A 24,739-nucleotide genomic window follows, 5' to 3' on the forward strand; every position below is an offset into this window, starting at 1 on the left:
GGATGTTCATTCATCGTTTAAGGAAAGTTTGTAAATAAAATTTTAATTGAGTATCAGTGGCCAATAGTCGACAGGATGTTGGTAGGAAGTATTGAGGACGTTTACAAACGGTTTGAGAACTTTCAATAGACTGTTGGTAGGTTTTAGTAACATTTGTCTAAAAAAATTTAATTGAAAGTTACTACAATTTTTTGTAAGGGTAGCATATATAGCCGAGAGTAAAGATCGGTTGCGTACAACTATATATAGTGCGTGGCTGAGTAGATAATTCTATGTTGGTCGTCATGTCCCGCCCGTCACAGTATTTGTGGCATTAGTGCGCTGGATGGAAGACCAGACTGCTCAAGGAAGTCACACAGATAGCTATGTCCCCGTACAGATAGTCATCAGATAGTCATCAGGAAGTCATCAGATAGTCATCAGGAAGTCAGATAGTCATCAGATAGTCACCGTACAGATAGTCATCAAGGAAGTCACACAGATAGCTATGTCCACAGATAGCCATCACCCGTAGCTTTCTTTGTGCGCCAGAAGCCGTGTGGCCACAGAAACACCTCTGCGCTTTTTTCTCGAAGTCTGTGCGCAAAGTAGCAGACTATGATTTCCACTTGCTGATTCTTCAAAGGCGCATTGGTAAAACGATGACTGGTAAGGTAAGATATATCGTCACGTGCCTGAAATATGGCACTGCGTCTATCCATGATTGCACGCATGTTCTCAACCGGCCGCCTAGCAGCCGCGCATTACGCTGCATCATTCACGAACAAGAATCTTTCTTTTTCCATTTACTCCATCCATGCGCTGCGCTCACGACCGGCCGTGGCTGCGCTTCGGATATAGTGTACTAGATTACGGGTGAGTGGGACGAGCGGCTGGGGCGGCGCATGCTTTGCAGTCAGACGTCCGACGTTGAAGAATACTGTAGCGGCGCTGCGATAGAAGTGGATGGGGCCGCATCAAGGTCGCGCCTTTAGAAACTGCTGGCGATACTGCTCGGCAAGGTCATTCGTTCTACTTCGCGCGCTGGTATTTGCTTTCAGACCGCTCAAATGGTATTCATAATTGCATATGACAGGTATTTATGCCTTGAGAATAAATTCCTTTCATTCTCTTCTTTATTTTATTTTTTAATGCCGCTCTGTGATCTTTTTCGGTCTCGGGCCGGTTTCAAGCCGGGCTTGGGCTGGGCTCGGCCTTAAGGTAAAGGGGTGGCGGGCCGGGCTCGGGCCTAAGGTAGAGGGGTGGCGGTCCAGGCCGTGTGGATAACGTAGATTTTTTCCGGGCCTGGGCCGGGCCCGGTTCTCGCGATAAAGCTTTTGGTCGGGCTCGGGCGCGCAGCCCAACGTAAAAACGGGTCCGGGCCGGGCTGGAAAAATCGGCCCGTGCAGCTCTAGTTGGAAGTGCTTCTGCTTGCACACGCACCCGACACTCAACCGTAACAAACGCGCACTGAACTGCCACGGAATGTCCTCTCTTACTAATCGGAACCTCAAAGCATGCGAGACACCAGAGCATTGTTGGTAGAAAGTTTGAAGTGAGCGTGAGACCCTCGGCCGGCATGGGCCAGGTGACCACAAATTCTCAACAGTTACCTTTAGTTGAAGGCACCCTTATTTATAATGTGCATCTCTTCAAAACACCATATGGTATTAGAAAACTTATTTTAAAAACTAATAAATAAAATACGCTAACCAGAAAGATCATTTTCTTTTTTTTTCATTGAATTCCGCGCCATGTTTTTGATGCGCATGTATTACTTTTCTGTCAACAAAATAGACGGAAGACAAACGAGAGTCTCCTGACTGCCCTGAGCTGCTCTTTCTTGGCGGAGCTGGTGACGAGCGGATGCCAGTCCTCCTCTGAAGAGGGAGACCCTGAGCCCTTGCGCAAATTTAGGCACTGCCAGAGCATGTGTTTGAGCGGCCCGCAGAAGAAGCCCCCTAACGGGGACACTCATCGTGTTCTCAGGACCGAAATAAAAGTTATTTGTCTGTCTGTCCTAACGGTTCAACAATGTCCAACGTAGTCATAAATTTCTTGTCTATTTGCTGCCCGTCTCTTCAGAAAATGCTGGTATACGGGAACACCGGTCTGCAGCCACAACTACGGCTCTGATCTGCCAAGTGTGTGCGTATCGAATTCGATAGTCAGGGTCAGCATTCCCTGACTCTGTCGTTATGTGCACCTGCCGCTTTGGTAGATGTACGACATACGGAAGGGAACTGACACGTGGTGCACTACAGAGATTTTTGCACGAAGCGCAGCACTGTGCGCAGCACAGGTGGCTTGGCTGTGCGCATCCGGGGCTTAAACTCCCGTCCGTGTCATTCCCGCGTGACCGACAGCATTACCCAGTCTCAGCAAAGCCCCAATTTCTGTTGTTCGAACGATGTTTGGCACACAATGCAGCTAGTCAGACCCAGAGCAACAATAGCTTATCAATGAAGCTACAGATGAAAAGTTGCGTTTGGCGCAGATAATATGCATCATGAATCTATCGAGTAGCGAACACATACAGGAGAGTTGTATCTCTGGGCGGAAGCGAAAGTCAAAATTATTCAGTTGTTTCTTCGAGTTCAAAGCCTGAACTACCAGTAAATTCGTTTTTCAAGGGCGTACAAGGTAATATATATTTATTATTAGGAACGCTCGAAAACGTTATATGTCACATTTTACAAGTTCCTTTCAAAATAAAACTAAACAAATCGCGACGTTTAAATTTTGACAAAATATGTAACATACAAGCAGATAGTAATACGTGTCTCAATTACAGGTTGAATTAAACGTGCTAGATGTTCATTTTCGGCTTGTTTAGAGGCGTTATATGTAACTCTTCGCAAGTTTCTCCGCTTCCGTGAGAGTATGAGAACAGCAGAGATTTCGTATGTAATAAACAAAAAGGGCCACTTAATCGGTTATTGGTACCATAAAATTAAAGGGTGGAGGTAAATTATGTGAGTGAGTGAGTGATAACTTTATTGAAAACGTCCAGTGATTTGAGCGGGGCGGCGCCACAAACACCCCAGCCTAGGTGACGACCTCGAGTCCTTGGACTTATGTGCTTTGAAAATAATTACTGAATACCTGTGATCAACGAGTTTTTTTCGCCTAACACTAGACATGTAGTGCGTTTACCCGGTCTCCTCAGCGCACTATGCGAGGTGCGGTGTTTATATTTCGTATAAATAGGAAGCATGTTGGGAGTGACGAAGGATAAGTGTTTATTCTCCGTTACAGCCTTTGTAGAAAGCTACTTATTCAAGCACCCCTGAGTGTAATACTGCTGTTATCAGCGATGCTTCCCACGCTCATAAAGCAACTATACGAGACACCAACTTCATAATTCAGTGAAAGAAGGGTGCATGTTAGGTGTACTGAGTATCGAAAACATAATGTTTCTGGCTTCAACAAAAAAACGGTAGAAAAAATTGGTTGGTCCTTTGTTCCATGAAAATGGTCATAAGAAGAGAGTGTTTTCTAAGAAGCACTGCTAGCCTTGTTTACCATTGCCAAATAAAATCCCATAAATGCGCAAAGTATTTTAATAATTACATTTTCGCTCGAAGCGCGAAGCAATGACACCGTTAGCAAACACGATAGGCTAGGCGCTTCTGCGCGCTCCAGAGGCTACCAGGCGTGATAAGTGTATTCGACGCGGCTATGAGTGCGCATGTGGCGAAACTGCGTCGTTAGAGCTCTGGCGGCCTCGCACACGCGCGCCAATACATATGTTGAAAGATGAGCAAACGCGCGAACACGGCGCTAGTCGCCGCGGCGCCAGCGAGCGGTGACACGGTTGTCGTGGATCCCCTCAGAAAAAGCGCCAGGAACGCCATCACCCGTAGACCCCGACTGATTAAGGCCACAAGACACTTCCAAGCACTACAATCGTTACCATCATTACAGGTCTCTAGGCGCCGGCCGTGCTTGCTATGGAACTATAGCAAATGACATGTAAATATTCTAATTGCGGCAAATATACGTTAAGTGCACAATTCATTTAACAAAGAAAGCCTGTTTATGCCTATTCTAACCATAAGGTAGACACAGATCGGGAAATTATCGCCGTCTCGTGGATTTGCGTGATGATGATTGCGTGATGTACGTACACGGGACAGATTTTCGCTGTGGTCCAACAGAGACAAATTTTACGTTAAAAATGATGGACCCCTCAGTATTTTCGTGCGTGATACGAGTATTGTGCTGGGTTTCGCCCGTGTCCTCGGTGAAAAATACAAGCCACCTTATTTATATCGGACGACACTAAAGGACAGCTTAGGGTTAACATGTATGCAAGGACCAAAGTACGATGGTTAATTGCGGTCTAATTGCGCAAGTGCTCCGGAGCGTTATGAGTGTGTTTTACAAGTGGCGCAAACTTGAGCCAATGTTTCTAGCGTGACTACAAGTGCCACCAATATCACGTTCAGCACACTCGATAAGCACTATGACAAAACTGTGTGCCAAGATTAACGCATGCGAAATAACTATAAGTTTTTGCTAACACTTCCTTATCAACTGCTCGAAAGTGTCATGATACCGTTTCCAGCTACGTTTCCCAGTGTGCTGAAATAACTCTGCGTTACAACTAAGTTAGAATTTTGTAGACACGTGGGACATTTTGAGTCCAAGGTGTCCTAAAATTGTCGCGTTCTTGGCTTAAAAGTAGATCGTTAGAAATAATTATTTAATCCTCTTTCTGTTGATGCATGATACGAGGTTCCCATTGCATCCTCAGTGAAATAACCGCGACAGCTTTCTCATGTCTTTTTGGGGCCTGTAAAGGCCAGGTAAATGGTGATATGTAAGCAAACTTTAAAGTCGGTGGAATAATTGGGCCATTGGAAATGAATTACGTATTCAAGCGTTCTGGATAATTATGTATTACGAGTGGTGCAGAGTTTTGCCTGTTGCCCTGGCAGAAGTACAAGTACCACCAATACTTACTTTATCGAAAATGACTATAACGCAATTGAAAATTTCTGCGGGAAGTTATATGCTTGTGGAACTAGTACCACAGTGAAAAACATTTTTTGTAAAGTTTTAGAAAGTGTCATATGGCCACTATAAGTTACGCTTCCCAATGTCACGGCATAACCGTAGGCTACACCAGGTTTATATTTCGCAGAAAAGGGCACCATGGTAAGTGCCTTGTGTGAGAAAATCCTCTCTTTCTTCGCCTAATTATAAGCGTTGCAAAAATAACGGAACCATCGTTTTTTGTTAATTTCACGCGTCATACGATGTTCGTAGTTTGTTTCTTTGGTGTCCTCGGTGGAGCACGTTAAGCCTAATTTGTAGCCTACCTTAAAAATGTTCGTAATAATTCGGCCAGTGCAGTAAATGATGTATGCAAGCGATCCCGACCTGTATAAGTCCGTTTTACGAACAATGCAGACTATGAGCTGCTGCCTGGAAGGAGTGTGAGCACATCGAAGATGAAATTAGGAAAATTTGGGGGAAGGGTTGACGCTATAGCCAATGCTCAGGTGAATAAAATTTTGTGTGGAATAATTAGAGTCATTGTGAAATTTCCGAATAGGTGCAGGAAAGCGTTACACGTGGATAATTATATACAGACAACGTTTCCAAGTATGTGATTTCATTGCAGGCAGCTCAAACATTTCTTGCAATTATAGAAATGAACAGCATCGCTGGGAATTGGTTTTGATTCTGCAAGATTGCAGAAGTCGCCTATGTATTTTTTACATCTCGACGTTTATTTCGCGTTTCCTTACCTTCTGCAAGTCCGATCGACTACAAGTTCGCTATACATATATTCGATTCTGTTGTACCAAATTATGAAAAGACATAACGTGAAGCACCACAGGGATCTTGCGCCCTTTGCTCATGAGACTATCAGGATGCATTCGCGTACTACATCGCGAGTATTCCAGGCTTAAAGCTAGGTGCGCCCTATAATTTGTGTCGGTAGCTAAAATTTTCGCATAATAATGTTTTAGCAATGGCAAGCTCTGCAATCACAATATGGTTTTGCTAATGGTGTAGTTTCCGTTTTATATTTACTACCATGCTTAAAAACGGTTCTCCTAGAGTAACAATGGCATGCAGTAGCTCATGGTAACGACGTCTTACGGCATTTTCTGCATAATTACTAGCTCATATGATGCCTATACGAACCACCTGCACTTGAGTGAAAGTGACACAGTACAAGAGAATTTAGTTGTTTGAGATAATACGAAAGGATATTCCATGATACTAAAATGCAAGGAGCCAAAAATTAAGGCATATTGATAAAAAAGAAAGAGAGACAGCAGAGTGTACTAGAAACAGACGAATGGAACTGTTGTTAATGTTTATGGTATGAGAAAGAAGGCCTAGATCCCACTGCTGGTTGTCTTTTTGTGTAGGGCAGTTGGTGCCAAGAGAAGGAAAAAAGCGAGGACGGCCCAAGGTGAGATGGCGTGATGAGATAAGAAAAATTGCAGGCCTATGAAAGAGTCGGCTGATTCGCTACTTTGGCAGTTGGAGATTATTCGAATAGACTTTCGTTGAACAGTATCACAGTACGCTGATCTTCACGATAGTAATAATCCTAATGACATTCCTTATCACAGAAGGTGTGTGCGAAAATAATTTGAATCCGTATGTATGAAAACATTGGATCAGTCCTAATTCACACATTTAATACCAGGCTAGCTTGGTATGCACACACGATGGCTGTAAACATTGATCGAAGTTACAGTGCAATGCGGTCTACAAATATGCAGCGACAAATTTAGTGTTAGCGAGACAGGTAATGCTACAGAAATTTTGAGCTCAATTTGTATGCGTATCTTTCTGTCCTACAGGGTTCTTACCATTCGCCATAAAATAATTAAAAGGGTGAGAGGTAAAACAGGTACGAAAATTTTAGCGCTTTTCATCTCGACTATATAAACGTAGAGGCATATCACACTTCTAACAACAAGAGTGAGAAATTTTGGTACTTTCCGAGCCCCGCGCGTGATTACAATAAACAAATGACATCACTTGTTGCACAGGCAATAATGGGTAGAGTGCAAACTTACCTGCGTCCAGGGCCACTATGCCTGCAAGTACACTGACAAATATTATTGCTGCTTTCCACTGCATTTTGATAATGTTATACAAAAAGGAAGTTCTCCACCCTCGCAGAACCTCAGACTTCTCTAGATTGTTGCGGTCAAAACGACAGCGCTAGAGCAAGTTGAAAAAACACTGTCCTGCGCGTTTTGTGCACAGACGCTTTGTAACGGCCCAATGTTCAGTTAATCAAGCTCGTCTCACGATGGTTTATGACGGCGCTATATAACCTTCTCTGAGGAACGGCCAACAGCTTGCGCAATATAGAGAAAAACGTCACGCCATTTTCTCAGAGTTTCGGACCCTCACTCATGAAGATAGGAGAACGGCCTTAGCAGACAAAAACTAATCTAGGGAGAGTACACTAAAAACACTGCCCAAGATTTTATTCCTGAATGGTGAGGGTCACACACTGATATCAGGCTATGGAGCGAGGGGCCTAGGGCAACTTAAATTTCCTAAAAAAAAGAGACGAAAGCTTCCAGACATTTCAGCAGAAATACTTCACTGGCCGCTTAGGAAGCTAAACCAATCTTTTGTACGATTCTAATTTTCGATAACGCGTTCCCATTTTTGCGATAGATATTGGTATATATAGAAAGAAATTCAAATATATAGAAAGAAATTGCATACGATATGAGCTTGACACTAGCTCAAATTCCGGGTGTTCAATCTTAAGCTTTACGGAATTTCTAAAAATCGCCTATGTCAGGTAACATAATTATCGTTGATCTGGGTTATTTGAAGTGGCGGACATTAGTAGCACGTAAAATCTAAACACATATTCAACTAACTAGCAAAAAATGACTAATGAAGTTCTTAGTTATTTGCTTAACGACACATATTGCAATTTACTAATTCTAACCGGTGAGTTTCCAAGACGCATTCACTTGAAATGAATTTCCTTCCTTCTGGGGTTTTACGTGCCAAAACCAGTTCTGATTATGAGGCACGCCGTAGTGGAGGGCTCCGGGTTAATTTTGACCACCTGGGGTTCTTTAACGTGCGCTACAACGCAAGCACACGGGCGTTTTTGCATTTCGCCTCCATCAAAATGCGGCCGCCGCGGCCGGGATTCGATCCCGCGACCTCGTGCTCAGCAGCGCAACGCCTTAGCTGACTGGGCCACCCGGCGGGTTGAAATGAATTTCCATAATGGCACCAGTTTCGAGATATTATTTCCCAAATTGTGGGCCGAAACACATGGGCACTCCAGTTACTTTTGCGCTAGCTTCAATGTATAAAACAGCATTTTGGTAAAAAAGTGAGTGGAACAACAGTGCATTTTTACGGCGAGTTTGCTGGCGCATATCTCCAAACTGGTGTCATTCTGCAAATTCATTCCCAGTGGATACGCCTGACAAGCTCACCGGCTACAATTTGTAAATTGCAATATGTGTCGTAAAGTTTTAACTTAGAAGGTAATTACTTTATGACACAATTATTATGTAGCTGCTTAGTTCACCGAACTAAGAAGTGAATTATTGAATTTTTGTTGATTAGTTGAATATGTGTTTCGATTTTTCGTGTTACTAATGTCTGCTTCATCGATTACCCACCTCAATGATAAGAATTATGCTACATGCCACAGGCTATTTCTAGAAAATTTGTAAAACTTAAAAATGAACACCCTGTATATATGAACGGGCGCGTACATGGGTTCCTCAGGGCGCGGCATGAATGCATGATATGGTCTAGGCTTATGTTCAGACTTCGTCCGCCAAATGCTCTTTTTAGTCATGAATGAGTTCACACGGTCTCTTCAACGAAGTATACCGCACAAAAAAAAAAACATTTTCGTACTTACCATAGATTCTTTAACCGCGAGCCTGTTAACTTGTAGTTGGTCGGGCGTTTTCGTGTGGAGCGCACCGAAAAACGGCAGCTAAAAACAGGGTTAGTGTTTTTCCGGGCATGCAACAGAATGATGTGTTCTCGTATATTAGAATTACAACCGGGGTCAAAAAGACAAGAGAAATTTCTGTCGTGACTACAGAAATTCCTGTCGTACGACTGAAGTTGCTGATGTTTCTGTAGTTGCGACAGACAATTCTGACGTTACGACAGAAATTCTGACGTCCGCACAAAATAAACAAAACGATTATTTCGTTTATTGTTACCATCATTAGGCGCTGTATTCGGCACATTCCTCCGTGATGTAGACGACATGTTGAAGTTAGACCAGCTTGAATACTAATGAGGCGTTTACTCCTACACTGCCCGACCCTGTGCGTCGGTTGTGGTGGCGGTGATTGCGTAACGCCGTCTAACGTCCGCACATCCTATACATCCGCGTTCACAGGGTGCAACTGAGGCGGATTTTTTTAAACACGTCCACACCTAGTGGCAAGATATAAATATGCAATCGTTGCTAAATATTTCCCTTGTTTCTTTGGTTTCTCATTGTCCCCAAAGCGCAAGCCAAATGTGTGACACCCGCCGTTGTTGCTCAGTGGCTATGGTGTTTGGCTGCTGACCACGAGGTCGCGGGATCGAATCCCGGCCACGGCGGCCGCATTTCAATGGGGGCGAAACGCGAAAACACCCGTGTACTTAGATTAAGGTGCACGTTAAATAACCCCAGGTGGTCCAAATCTCCGGAGTCCCGCACTACGGCGTGCCTCATAATCAGATCGTGGTTTTGGCACGTGAAATTCCATAATTTTTGTAGCGTTAGCTACACTGGCCTAGCCAAGCCCGTTTCGCGCGGCACATCAAGAGCCGTGCTGCGCATGCGCAAGGATCAGTGATGTCACACGGCTTGCGCACGGGAGCCACTGGAGCCGGCACCTCTCGCGCACTCCGCCGCCGGTCTGCGCATTCCAGAGGAGTGACGTCGTAGACGTGGTAGACGCAGTGGTGCCGGCGCGCGCTCGCTGTGCAGTCGCCGTCTGACACTGCGCTGGAGCCGCGGCGCTTCTGACTGGCGTTTGCCAGTGTGGTATAGCCATGGAGAAGGAGAGCGCAAATGCTGCTCAACAGCGCAGAAGAACGGAGAAGCTTGACTCATCGGATCCCGAAATCAGCTGAACCTTTGCTAACGCTACGTATATCCTGGCATAGCCGAGCTAAGCCACTGCAACTTTTTTTAATGAGCGACGTTTATCGTTTCACAAGAGCTTATTCATATGTCAGCAGCTTTTCACTTAGACAGCCCAACAAAGATTGCATGTAAAGGGATACGAAGAAGGCTCACACATCTGATTGCAAACGTTGATTCGAATCAGATGCGTACTTCATTCAAGTTCGTGAGACCCACCTTCATGGCTTAGTTGCTATGGCGTTGCGCTGCTAAGTACGAGGTCGCGGGATCAAATACCGACCACGGCGACCGCATTTCGTTGGCGCGAAATGCGTAGAGCATCCGTGTAGCATGCATTTGGTGCACGTAAGAAAATACTGGTGGTCAAAACAAATCCAGAATGCCCACTATGGCGCACCTCACAACCGGCTATATAGCTAGTCGGCTATACAGCCGTCCAGCTTAGCTGCGTACTTAAAACTGAAATAGTGAACGCCAGTTTGCGAACTCATGACTGCCAGTTACACATCCAAATGCTTTTATTGCTCAGATGTAGATGCTCACAGCGCAGTTAGGCGTAGGATAAGTGTAAGATAAGTGTAATAAGTACGCATTGTTTCCACTGCGGTTTAATTTTACCAGCTTTATATCACTGTACGAGATGTGCATTTGAGGAAGAATAGAAAGAGAAACGCGATGAGAGGGAGCCGAAGAGCATAAAACTTTCAACTTGCACACGTTGATGAGAAATACGCAGGTTGACAATTCCCCTGCTCTTGCCTTCGGCGTCAGCGGAATTTAAAAACCTGGAACACGAACCGCCTGAAACCGCACATACCTGAGTTAATTGCTTAAACAATTGTCCGACATAAAATACGTGCTCCTTCTAGTCCACTCTGTCCACTACAAGATAGCTTCAGCTCTGCGTACAAAGAAAGCAGTATTACAGAGTCAGAAGTAAAAGCAGCGCTGGCGATCATTCCATTAATCTGCCGGTACAGCGCACTCGCAACGTATAGTAAGATGGAGCATTCGTAGACAACTGGCGCTATAACGCGAAGCCATTCCAATATGTTTTTATTTCCCTGCCGCCAATGCCTCTTCATGATTGGTCAAAATATTTCGATACGTGCCCACTAACCTGCCTGTGATGCGTCGTCATAATTCTCACCACGTCAAAGTGACATGTGCGCACTTCAGATGCATCATTGTGCCGAAAGAAACTAGCATATTTTTCGAGTAGCTGGAGAATGCTCCGTTCTGAAATGAATAGATCATGACTGCCCCGCCACGGGCTATATATGGCGCTGGCTACTGCTGGTTGCTGACGAGGACCCATTTCTTTGCGTATGATACAACGAACTTCCAAAGGAACGAACAGGCGGCAATTAGAATATATTATAAGTACACCACTTATTAATTTAGGCTATTCCACTTCGCAACAAAATTCAACAAAACCGCGTTTACTCACCTCGTTCTGGTCTGTCATGGTGCCCCACTTGATTGCAGCAAATAATGTACTCCTCAATCCAGAGTACAACTCGGATAGTGAATACCTCAATCATCTCGCAGTGCTATAAGAAAACGTAAGGGAAACGGGGCTCCTACAGTCCATCAGCCGTTTCCACAGCGCCTGCCATCGTGCGGCTCCTGAACTACTTACAGCACATGCGGAATCGACGCATATTTCGCTACACGGCCTTAGAAATCGGAATACTTGCCTTGATTGAAAAATGTATTCTAGAAAGAGGGGGGGGGGGGGGGGGCGCTTCTGTGTTGAAAGGTCATCACATCGTTTTGCTTTCAGTAGCATGCGGTTTGCAGTTTGTACATGTTTCCCCCCAAAATGTAGTTGCTCTACGGTCCCTGTAAAATATGCAGAAACCATTGCAGTTGATCAATAAGTGGATAGCTTTGTTAATCCGCCTAAATGTCCATGGATCACTGAAATGTAGCAAGTGTACTGGCATGACTCTGAAGGCATCGTGTATAAGTTTTTTTATGATACATGGAAGCGCTTGTTTTGTCACGTTTTGGAAACGTACAGTGAGGACAAAGGTTTTAATGGGGCTGTTAGGGATGTCGGTATATTTCTTCCTAGGTGATCGCTACTGAATGTCCTACTCTAATCGCAGCCGATCGAGCACACCCCATCGAACTAGTCGTAAACGAATTGCTTCATGAAGTAATTGGTAGCACAGCAGTCGAAGATTAACGCTGGCGTTCCGCTTCTCGGCGCTAAGCGAGGAGCTTTCTTATCTAGTATAGTGGTTGCTGCAGTACCGCAGCCCTGTTAGCAGTATAGTGCTGTCCAACCCTTCTGGCGCATATACGATACTACTATCTCAGTGTGAGGATATTAGCGCTCGCTGGTCAATCTATAGTGTTTACTTTAACAGGATGTTTCCTTTCGAACTGCTTATCCACATTCTCTATTTGGTATGTTTTCTGTCTGTGCGATCACTACCGTTAGACATTGTTAGACACGAATTTGAGGGGCCGCTAATGTCGCTTATGTGATTCCTGTAAAAAGTAAGCTTGTAGTAACTATATATTCGCTCTTTATCTTACTTTATTGAAAAGAACCGAACATGTACGCTTCTTTGCGGGTTGCCGCGGCTGTGGACTTACTAATAATTTGAAAAAAAAAATGCTACAAAATAGGGCCGATGTCTTGGGAGCATTCCTTCTGCGCAGACTACTCTTCCTGTTTTTATATAGCAGCTGTAGACAAATTTCTTAGAAAATTCAGAGGAGTGTGACGGGGAAGACTGAAAGAAATGAGTTGGAGTTGCAGCTGTTTATTCAGGTGCTTTTTAATTGTCTTCAGGGTTGGTTTCACATGTTTGAAAACGCGCACAGCGCAGAGAGGGGCATAAATACAGAACAAATAGTTTTGGTGACTAGGCTAGCAGAAAGTACGAAGTTGTACAAAGGAATTTCGTATAATTTTTACGTGAAGTAGACATTACTTTTCATGTATATTTCGTAATGCGGTTCTCTAAAGATGGAATCAAGGAATAATTAGTTTCTGGTCCTAAATATTTTATATACGCTGTTGAACAATGGAGCAGCAAAAAGTATCTTCTAGAAAATTGTTCAGTAGTGTGTCATGTATAAATTTATTATTTCATTTGGCTATACTACATGGATTGTTCACGCTGCATCTTCAGCCTCGGCGGCTCCATCTGCGCTCCCTTCCGCTGTGGCGTCATCAGCAGATGCCTCGGGAGCAGCCTCCTCCGCTGCCTCCACAGCCTCAGCGGGCTGTTCGGCCTCTGCGGTTTCTTCAGCTGGTGCTTCTGCCTCTTGTGCTGCAGCTTCCTCTGCGGGTTCTTCTGCAGCCTCTTCAGCAGCTTCTTCAGCGGCTTCCTCGACAACCTCCTGATCAGTCTCCTCAGCTGGCTCCTCAGCAGCCTCTTCGGCAGCTGCCTCCTCTACAGCGGATTCTTCAGCTGCTGGCTCTACAGCAGCAGACTGTTCGGCGGCCGGCTCTTCAGCTGCAGGCTCTTCAGCGGTGGCCTCCTCAGCGGGAGCTTCTTCAGCAGCAACTTGTTCAGCGGGCTGCTCCGGTGCTTGTTCAGGTGCAACTTCCTCGGCTTCTTGAGCGGCTTCTTCTGCGGGGGCAGCGGGTTCGGCAGCGGGTTGCTCTTCTGCGGGGGCAGCGGGTTCGGCAGCCGGTTGCTCTTCTGCAGGTGCAGGCACAGATTCTTCAGCGGCCGCAGTTTCTTCCGCAGCTGGGGCAGGTGCAGGTTCTTCAGGTGCAGGCTCGGGTGCGGGAGCAGGTGCTGGGGCTGGAGCAGGAGCTGCTTCTGGTGCAGGGGCCGGAGCGGGTTCAGGTGCAGGGGCCGGAGCGGGTGCCGGTTCAGGTGCTGGGGCGGGTGCTGGCTCAGGAGCTGGGGCGGGTGCTGGTTCAGGAGCTGGTGCGGGCGCCGGTGCGGGTGGTGGTGGTGGTGGCGGCAGCACGGCGACGCACTTGCCATTTAGGCATTCGCCGTTGAATACCTTTTTAGTCTGCAAAAATGAGGGCAACTCTGGTGTATAGTATGTCCAAAGGAATATTTGGTTTGCGTATAGACAACTGCGTTTTTAATTCGAAAGCATTATGTGCCACACTACGGGAAATTCGTCATAGTCGGCGTGACCGAAAGATGGTAACAAAAGTGGTGAACGGCGCGAAGAGTAAAAGCAGGTCAAAGAATGCTCGGATTGATGTCAAATTTTACAGGGAGGTTCCTGTACATCACGTAAAGTAACGGCTCTGAAAAAAAAAAACTGGTACATTTCGGTCTGGTTGAGAACGGAACTCGCGCCTCCTGGGTGCGAGACAAACACGCTTCACCGACGCCACGGCGGCTTTGTTTCCTTCTTGCCGACTTTGATATTATACACCAACAAAAACACAAAACACCAAGAAAAAAAGCAAAAGTGTAAAACGTGAAACTTTTACTGATGCCACGGCGGATCCCCGGTTCTGGCTGACTGAAGATGTACCTAGTGAACACCACCTAGATGGCACAAGGCCTACTCATTCCGATCCATGACATCATGCTACCTGGCCCGACTGCCACCGAATTTAATGGGGATGCTCCCGCGTAATCAACAGTGATTTTGACGTCACCGCTTTCGTCACGCCAGCCTTGGCAATGAAAATTTCAGGCCAGGTAGTATGACGTCATAGATGGGAGTGTGTAGGCCTGTGCTATGTAAGTGGTATTGACCTAGTGCATGCGTCATTGGGCACGTGACGGCACACGCAACGGGAGGAGGTGGCGCCACGTCATGAGTGTATAAAATGAGCGCGTTCATGACGTTCCGAGGAATACAAATATTATAATGCTTTCGCATTGCCACACGTAAGCAGTCTTAAGTGTCTGTGCCGATTTTGTTTTTCAAAGCTAGGTGCCCTTCTTGAGATCGAAGCGGGGCCTTCACTGCAAGGTATTTTGGATCAGTCTTAAGCGTTCCTTCCTCTTTCTTTTACCCATTTCCGCCACGCATAAGGGCAAATTAGACGGTGCTTTGGCTATAAACGCGGGTATCAATTTTTTTGTAATAATAATACGAGGAATCCAGATCTAACGATCAGTATAGCACCGTTTCAAGTTGTTTCAACTGATCACTGTGGAAACCTTATAGTAAAGAATCATATATGTGTCCTGTATGTGGTATTCTTGCTGATGTAAGCATAGCACAAACGCGGCCTGATGTTACTATTGCTGATTCACTCTCGCTTCGTACTCTAATTTTCACACCATTCAGGACACTTGTAGATTCCAGAGCAGCCTTTTACAAAGCAGCTTTATTTATAACGGTTTTATTTTAATGTTAGTTCGTTTTTTTCTTCAGTCGATGTTGTTAGGTTGAATATTGATGCAGCGCTAGATTTGCATTGTCGCTTGATATCCCTTTTCTTGACCGTTACTAACAACAGCGCCTTTAATGGAAAACTGTTGATCGTGACACTCAATGAAAGACCCTGCCCTACTCCCACCATCCACTCCTCGATATTGAACGAAAGGTCTTTTAAAAAACGGTGGGTGACCTTAAGGTTCCCGTTCAGTGTCCTTTAATGGAGCTAGCTTCTAGACCTTAGGTTAACGCAAATCCTTCTCTTACCACACCCAGAGGAGCAATTAGGACGACGTGTCCTAAATCCCCCACGGAGCGTGCGTTAGGGCACGAACAATGAATGGCTCTTACCAACTAAAGCAACGGCTCACACCCCGTTAACGCGGTCTCACATTATGACGACAGAAAAGAAGGGAAATTCTACGCTGGAATGATGAGCGGCCACGGAGCAAACTTTGGAAGACGACAACGAACGCGGGAGCAGTGGCACGAGCGCGTTCGCGCGGATGCGCCGAGGGCGCCATTGAATCAGCTGCGGAAGAAGATGACGCTTGAGCCATTGCTGATGATGATAGTTTGTCATAATGATGAGACAGACCTGACGGTTAAATGGCCCTTTCCGTAACTAAACTTATGCTCCTGTATCATATCTATCTTATACAACTCTTAAATTGAGCCATTACCTTCTTTTAGAAGGTTTTATTATTCTCACGGTTTCGGAGACAACTCAACTTCGGGTTGCCCGAGGTCGACTTCCGTTGTGCTCTTTCAGAAACATAATGTCGTTAGGTGCTAGCGCCATAAAAATGCTTCCTTTTCAATCCGCACTCTGCCAAACTAGGCAAGGCATTGATTGCATGGTTCGGTGGACTCATTTCTTTTCTATTTCCTTTCCTTCTTCATCAGAAATGGGTGGAGTTGTGCTTCATCCGGTGGCGCTAACTAGCCTGCTCGTTTTATTTGTTTTATTTTGCTTTAATATATAAGTGACATGATGCCAATCATATTAATAATAATAATGAAATTACAATAATAATAATTGCGCATACTTCCTGCTCAAAAAGAAGAGGATTACGTCTGGAACATCATATAAAGGCATCCTTTTTTCAAAAGTAACTTATCAGAAACAAGGAAAACACACATCTCGTTCCCTAGTAATCGTAAAAACTCACTTTTGAACCTACGTGTGGGTATAAGAAATATAACAAAAATACTTCTTGTGACTCTCCCGAATTTGGTCGATACTTCCGCAATGTTGAACTAATGGCGGCATTAAAGAATATTTTCTAGTCATATTAGATGTAGAACTCAATGTGTATCGCCCGAGAGAGAGAAAATATCCAGTATTGCAGTTCAACCTAAGCTTTGAACGAATGGCTGCTGCGATATAATTCGCAAACTACCCACCTAACACGATGCAAACTGCACGCCTTCAAATCCGTTTAGATGGAGCAGTTTATTTGTTCTCAGAAATCTCACCTTCGACTCCAAGAAAACTGTAGTATTGAAGTCTTTCCTAGCACTACAAAAGTTAGGAATCACCGCATAATTTCCTAAAACCTTCAGGCACAATAAAATGCTTACTTACCGAGCATGGTGTTCCATTGTCTTCGGCCTCAAAGCGAATTGGATATCCTTGACATAAGTACTTGCACGGGTTTCTTAGTCGTGCGAAGATAAGCTGAAAGTGAAAAAAAATATTACGCGCTATAGATGTAGAAAAAAAATCCTAACATGATGAAACTTCAGTCGTTCGTGGATGCATAACGATAGCTATTGAGTGCCTAAACAAAGTATAACGATTTCAAAATAGAATTTTAATGTTACATATTACAGTGATGCTTCACTACAAATTTAGCAAACGATTCCATTTATATCTAAAGCTCACAGTGTGATCCTGCAGTGTTCCATCGTCGCCATATGCCTGAAAGGGTTGAATGTTTTTGTTTCAAAATGACGGGCCGTTATTAAATGACATCCGAGTGAAATGATGCCGACAGGACACCACGAAATCAAGTCCCACTTTACACATATTTGACCACTCTGACAATTACTGTAATTTGTGGATTGTGAAGTGGATACCGTTTTGTTTGATCTGTTACATCAAATAAATAAAGGTCAATGTTAAGGAGACAGCAGTGGTTTGATTACAACTTCATAATTTCTTGATTTGAAGCGAACCGAAAATTTTTTCGCTGCCCTTTTTATGGGCATATGAAAAAAAGTGTATTATTAATTTTTTTTATGTTTTGAACTGGTCGCTGGTAAGTGAACGCGTCTTACTGCCATATACCCTTATACTTTTTCCTATATTTTTGTCGCATCTGTGGGTGATTGTAAGTTTCCCTGTCTTGTAACAAAATCGTTTTTTGCCGCATTGTAGATACACTTGCGCATTCCTATAACAAGTCGTATCATACCAAAAGTCAATTGAACATGTAACGAGCCAGATTCGCTTACAGCACAGTGTACGGTGTTGGACGAGACACAGTCGGATGTGTTTATTCCTTAATTATTGCTGGCATAATTGTTTGCATAAAGTCAGTCTACCAATCGCGCTGGGACTTGAGGTAGTCACATACGTAATTTCATACGGGCTAAGCGCAAGCGCTGTTTTTAAGTAATTGGACATACAAGGCGAACGTTCTTGAACCGAAGGCAATATTCCAGTGTAAGAAGATGATTATTAAGCAAACTTCAGCTGAAGGTAATAACTTATCAATTACTACTCTTAGCAACAAAACACTATTTAATACATGGTAATTATAACAAAGAATAGTGTGCTATTGCACATATCTTGAACATTCTCGTAATGTTTCAGCAGTATGTATAAAATGTAAATAAGTTTCCTTACAAAGCCGTAGTTGGTTGCCTCTGGGCACTTGGGAACAGCCAAGCCAGGTGATGCCACGCCCAAAGGAACGGCTAGAGAAGCGATAGAGGCAAGACAAAAAATAAATAGTGTGTGCTTAGCCACGATGTGTTGAAATAATTCACAGTCACTCAACATACGCACAGAATACGAAAGGCAAGTGTCCAAATGCTTCTCGCGATACCAATCTCACATAAAAGACCTGTTCTCTTCTGGGCCCAATTCGCAAAGCTTTTTGCTCGTAAGTGCTGTGTGCCATTGCCGGTCGCCTTCTGCTAACGAAACCTCCAACATCACAATTGTTTGGCGCCGGCTCTCACTAACAGTTTTAGCGTAAGACCTCTTTCGTGAATACGGGCATTCTGTGCGTAGCTGCTAAAGTAGTCACGGGACGGGGAGGGATCCTGTACAGTCGACGAACTCCCCAACACAACCGGGCGACCGTCCAATAGCTGGCCGGTTAGCTCCTTCTAACGGCGCGAAATGACTATAGATGAGCAGGAAGTTGTTGATCTCAAGCTGGTCTCTCTTGCTTTTGCAGATTGCGTCACTTCGCCACGTTAGAAGGTGCTTACCAGCCAGCCATTCGACGCACGAGTGCTACTATTAGAGAATCGGTCGATTGTACACAGGCTTTACACATATAACACTGTTTGCCTTTCGCTTGATCATGCTGAGTGTTTGAAGTGCTCATCAAGTAGAATCCTTCGCCCAGAACCACAGAAGTCCTATTGCGCTATAAGCCTTAGAAAGTGGCCGTCATTGCGGTGCGCACTGCTGTCGATACCAATTGGCATAATAGCGTGATGATTGAGGCCGGTATAGAGAGTCGTAGGCGAAAGTTGCGTAATATAGTTTTTGAGAATACTGGGCGCGATGTCCTAATTTACCAGTTGTATTGCAACAAGTAAATTGCTATTACAAGTTTGAGCGCAATGAAATTAGGAACGATAGGAGAGTTGGACTGGAACAGTTCTAAATGCGCTTTTAAAAGGTGACACTTTAATTCTTTACTGGCAACCGTAAGAAAAAAGAACCAATGCTTTTGTAGACATTTTTCTGCACGTACTGGTACTTTTAGTGCGGATCATTACTGGAATTTTGACATCTCACTCATGTACACATAGTTAAACAAGTCCTTCCATTATATTTGGTATTTGATAAATTAGATAACATATAATAAATATTTACCAAGTAGTTGACATTTTAAAATAAATATAGAAGCAGCTGAAACTATTATCATCTCTAAGGTCTGAACATTCGATTCTGGCTGCGGGCTATGTTCAGAACTTACTGTAATACCTCAACAATCCTCATTAACTGCGCTGTACTCCACATACAACGTATTTGGGCTCCTACAAGTGTGACCACCTTGCACTTCATGAAATATAGACACAGCTGGTATAATCACCCTCACAGGTTTGATTCATAACCACTTGGCTAAAGTAATAAAATAAATCAAGAAGCTAACACGTATAGAAGAATTCTAATGATCTTGCTCATCGCACACTTATTTAGCATGAGGCCGGAAAATCCAGCAAGAACTGCTCACCCATAACTTGCACCGCCATGCAGACCATGACGGCGCTGAGACACAGGATTCTTGCGTTCACGATCATCTTGCTTCTCGGGTGGTACTCCTTTGTGCTTGTCAGTTTCAAACGTTTCTTTCGCCTTCACTGTGTGCCCGGTTATATTCGTGCGCTCTTTTATACGCCTGGCTGTTGCTTTACCGTGAACCGCGCAGACCCGGCAAAGCTCTATTTTGATTGGCTACCGAGCTTACGTCAGTGGCGTCACGTTTATGAGAGTTCCGTTTAGAGCCCCCCTTCTAAATACACGGCAACGCCGTCGCAGAGAGTATTGACGTCTCTGAGAAAGGGGCCTGCGCCGACACCGCTACAGATAAGCGTCTCGGTGACCCCTCCACCGGGTGACGTCATATCATGGGCACAGTATCATAAAAATTTATTACGTGAAGACACCGCTCGTCCGACTACGGCTCACAGCGCCGTGACGGGCAATTAGTGTTTGTTTCACTCTTATCTCTTCAGCAGCACACGTACTCAAACGATAGACAGCCTTGGTGCTTGTGGTCTTGTGTTTCTTGTTGTTTTTTTGGCAATATTTATTTTGTCTTCAGCGGTCTTGTACTCCGATGTTTTTAGTAAGACCAAAAACCAATACTGTTTGCTCGTTTATCGCCAGGAAATTTCAGTCGCCAGCCTGCTTTCTCTTAAGCTCTCTGTGCTCCTTCCATGTCACATTCAAGGTGACAACCACACGCGGGAGGATTATTCCCGGATGCCGCTTCTTGTGCGACAGGATGTAGATAACACCGTCTACGGCCCCGTTAGACTAAGTGCGAACTAATTGTGCTTGTCTTGACGCTCGGAAGCTGACGGTAATGCATGTTCTGTAATGAAAACTTGATAAAAAATTCAGTTTCCATGACTCATCTTGGAAAATATCGAGTCATATGCAATCTGTTGGCTATTTCTTCATCAATTCTCAAGCCAATGATGGCAATCCATGGCCTGTACTTAGAAAAAAATGTTCTTCTGCTCGAGCTATCCGTAAGAGGAGATGCCAGCCAATCGTGGTGTTGTCATATTCTTTGCAAAGACAACCGGTCAATGGAGAACAGAACTTGCGCACAAAAGGCGCCGCCAATTTGAAGCCGAATTTGGTGTGAAGCCTTTAGTACTTCCACGTAGTAGCGTAAGTTGGAACTGTTCATTTGAGCTATAACATGGTTTATTTACCACCACGGTTTGCAAAATAATGTTGTACACTCAGTCGAAAATGTTCGCTCTGGCAGCTAAGTCATAGAAGAGGTTAGTATATTACAATAACTATACTGGGAAACTACTAGCGTCCCGAACCGAGTCGCACCGCGCGTACGCTGTTTCTTTAGGAGACGCGTCAGGGTTTCGTGCAGACATTATTGCATAATGGAGCGAACAGAATATATCTACATTGCACAGTCCAATTACATTGTACAGCACACTCCTTCTACCCATTGCCTGCCCCATTGCGAAGGCGGCTCAAACTTCCTGCGAACGTAAGCTCCGCCATTACATCCCAACTGCTGGATACGCGCTCTCCTTTACAGTCACTCAAACACTGCGACTGCGTCCCAAGCAATGTCTTTCCAGGAGTTTTTTTTTCAGGTGCGTCGAAAACCAGCAACAGCTTCTCAAAGTGCGTAACACATCTACCACCAAGCGCGCATGCGAGGCACTAGCAGCAGAAGGTGTATCAGTTGCGGAACAGCTGGACAGCTAGTCCGCTGGCCATATTGCTCTCGGCTTTTGTATGTTTCGCTGCTGCTGCTGCTGTTGCTGCTGCTGCTGTTTGATGCGCCAAAGGAATCAGCTGAGTCTATTCATGTTCCAGACACAAGCGTTCACTCTTATCATTAGTGCGTGCTGACTGATTAATGCGCAGAAGCTCATATATGTAATAGTCCATGGGTAGGGATGGGCGTGCTGTCGTGGGGTTGCCATGTAATGGATATACCCATGTTTTATATATATAGCATAACAGCTGACAGTTATTAAAGTGGGGACTGGTTGAAATGCAGGTGTTGATGGCATAAAAAATACAGTTCATTTATACACAGCGTTAGGGAATGTTTCTGTTTTAGTAGGAAAGGCCGTTCCTACACTGGAAAGTACGACGTACGACGTAAAATGTAGAGGAACAAAACCTTTTGCATCATTGGATGCAAGTGATATGAGGATGATCGATGCAACGCAATGTGTCACTGAATCTTTCCAGGAAATGGATGCGCAGTTTCCTATGGTGGAGCAATGAGTGGCATACGGTTTCCGCGAGACGTCAACCGACAGGTTGTCTGTGACAGAACTGCCTGGTTTGACTCCAGAGTCGTAACACTGAATCTTCGAATACCACAACAAGAGTCTCCAAATTAGGACATTGTACAAAAAAGCATTTTTGGAGACGTCTTAACCCAGTATTATTCTTAAGAGTGGAATATTCTGTAATGCTTGGCAAAAGTGATATACACTAGTGTATCATGTGATGCCCTGGAAATTTCTTACAATATTTGTTTAGAAAAGATGTCCTATGGCTGTGGAACTTTTCCTTGTCATGATGTTGATCTCTTAAATTGCAGTTGATGCAGTAGAAGCTTGCATAGAGATTTATGCATTGGCACTCGGCCTATCATCGTTCAGCGATCCGAAAAACATAAATTTCCAAATGGGAAAACGACCTTAGCTAAAAGGCCACTCGCTGTTTGATGCAGGCCGAATTTTGTCCCACTTGCAGAAGCATTTGCCAGACTTATCTCTTGCTCTTTATTAAATCTTCTTTTGAATAACGTTGATAAGAATCATCATGCGAAACAAGCAAGGCAGTGTATTGCTGTTTACTCAAGTGGTTAAACCATCAAGGATGAGTGTGATGATGTGGTTACGCGACCAAGGGCAACTGAATGGCAATATATTAAGATTTTAAAAGCCTCGCCAATGTTGCCTGCAGGCTGGGTCCTGTTTACAAAGACGAAGTGGCCGCACATTTCTATCTTTTTGCTGGACCTTCTCAAAAAGGCGAAAAATGACGCTGTAGTGAAAGAGTCTTCGTTATGCCGAGGTTCCGCGGGTAAGTCTGTTTCATTTCAATTATTTGCCACAGAAATAGTGTGTAGCGCATCTCTGAACAAAGTACTCTAAAGATGCGACCATCGGTGATTCTTTGCGTCGTACAGATCTTTGCTGATGACAGAGGATGCCATCTGCATAAATATACTCCCCTGCTGTAAAGAAGGTGCATTAAGGTACAGCGCCTAAATTCTGTTGCCCTAATACGATAGTGATACGGTAGGCAGATAGATGCAAACGTAAAAATCTGCAGAATCGCCATCTATGGCAATCCGTGGAGTTGGAAGACCCGGTTGACGAAAAAGCCCGCCTAGTGGTGACATTGTTTATTTGTTTTTTGCTATCAGGGTATAAGGACCAAGGGGGTCATTTTGCTGTAGTAGTAGCCAAGGTAGAGAGGCGCAGGTGCGCAGGGGGAGAACTGCAACAGCAAAGGGCGCACACAGAGTGCGCAATGTGATGTTGTAATGTGTGTGCCATGCTTTCTAACGTACCACAAGTGATAAGAATTAATTTTAATGCCTCTAACTAGTTCTTCTCTGTCTAACTGTAGGCGCTTTCAATGCTTCAGAATAGATAAATATATAGTTTATATGTTTATGTTACCTTTTAAGGCAAAAATAAAGATTTGTCTTTTGTGCATTTTGCTGCAGCCCAAGGGTACAGCTTGACCATATGGTCTCGGGCTATATTTCAAAAACCAAGGGTACCGCAGATGAAACAAAAACCGCAGATGAAACAATGTTACTAGATGGCATTTCTTGCTGAAATACCAGAAAAACAGTCCTTAAAGTGGGAATGTGCAGCGTTCGCATGATGGAATTATTAGAGAGTTTTAGCGTGTCTGGTATTCCGGTAAACGCAAGCGGATTGAGTTTCTTAGCTAGACGGGCGGGAGGCGCAAACCTGAGGATGGATTTATGGATGCTAGGAGTGTTCCCTTTGTAACAATGCGGTGGGCTGCGCCACCAAGCTCGTTGTTATATTTGTCAGCAAAAACAAAAACAAAAAAACAAATCACGAAGAATTTCTATCACCTAACCTTCTGAACCCCTATTGGGGTTCAGAAGGTTAGGTCGTTACGTCGTTTGTCGTTTGCCTAGTTTTCTTCCACCAGTCTTCCAATCACCTCTTACTAACCCTATTGTGGACATGTTTACTTTCCCCGGGCTCTCGCTGAACCCAAGGGCTTGAAGGAGGCCAGAGGTGCCTAAATCGACCGCTGGGCAGATATCTTCACGTTCTAATAGAACATGCTTCATCGTTTTCCCTAGCTTTACCGCTGCAAGCACATGCTTCTTCTTCTTTATTGTGCCTGGCTTTATAATTTTGTGCTCTAAGGCATCCTCATCTCGCTTTGAAAAGTGAAGATCTTCCCTATGAATTATCGTAAATTGTTTCTTTCCTGATTTCATTTTTTCCTCTTGAATAGTTACTCAGCGTCTTGACAGAAGGTGCCACTTGGTGGCGCAGAGCTGAACCAAAGAAACACAGAGCTAATTTTGCATCAACTAAGTGCATTCTACTTCGCTGCTGCTGTAAATTTTCGGAAGCGGTGAATCGGGACACAATTACACCGCTGAGAAAATTTAGACCACCAGCAAAATGAATACACCTCCTTACTGTAATTTTAGCCCTCGGTTTGTCTAGTTGAACTCTGCGACACCAGGCGGCTGCAACGCTTCCGCCGCTCACGTTTACGCTTTCGCCCATCCGGTGAAACGCCCAGACCACTCGCGTTTGCGAAAGAGAGGACACGATAAAATGTTTAATGAGACACTACGCGATACCCAGCATTAC

General features: G+C 44.5%; 2 protein-coding genes across 2 annotated transcripts in view; both read right to left on the bottom strand.

The window, feature by feature from the left end:
• LOC119445688 (uncharacterized) overlaps positions 1-7,266 on the bottom strand; it is a 46,269-nt gene extending 39,003 nt beyond the window's left edge. Inside the window, exon 1 of the mRNA XM_049663522.1 lies at positions 7,032-7,266. Coding sequence (XP_049519479.1) covers positions 7,032-7,095 — 64 coding nt within the window. The 5' untranslated portion in view covers positions 7,096-7,266. The remainder of the gene's footprint in view (positions 1-7,031) is intronic.
• A 5,924-nt stretch (positions 7,267-13,190) lies between these two features.
• On the bottom strand, positions 13,191-20,022 carry LOC125939638 (nematocyst expressed protein 3-like). The gene is made up of 4 exons (XM_037709967.2): positions 19,864-20,022; positions 18,294-18,364; positions 17,028-17,120; positions 13,191-14,101 (listed from the first exon to the last, which is right to left on the bottom strand). Exons 1-4 carry the CDS (start codon positions 19,928-19,930, stop codon positions 13,244-13,246), a joined length of 1,089 nt encoding a protein of 362 aa, XP_037565895.1. The 5' UTR covers positions 19,931-20,022; the 3' UTR covers positions 13,191-13,243.
• Positions 20,023-24,739: the final 4,717 nt, after the last annotated feature.

This window comes from Dermacentor silvarum, chromosome 3 (genome assembly GCF_013339745.2).
Source record: "Dermacentor silvarum isolate Dsil-2018 chromosome 3, BIME_Dsil_1.4, whole genome shotgun sequence".
Classification (NCBI taxonomy): Eukaryota; Metazoa; Arthropoda; class Arachnida; order Ixodida; family Ixodidae; genus Dermacentor; species Dermacentor silvarum.

Excerpts from the sequence above, each read along its gene's own strand:
- LOC125939638 (XM_037709967.2), bottom strand. The coding sequence starts at position 19,930 with ATGATCGTGAACGCAAGAATCCTGTGTCTCAGCGCCGTCATGGTCTGC. Across the intron at positions 17,121-18,293 it reads AGGCAACCAACTACGGCTTT|CTTATCTTCGCACGACTAAG; the intron begins GTAAGGAAACTT and ends TTTCACTTTCAG. Across the intron at positions 14,102-17,027 it reads ACAATGGAACACCATGCTCG|ACTAAAAAGGTATTCAACGG; the intron begins GTAAGTAAGCAT and ends TCATTTTTGCAG.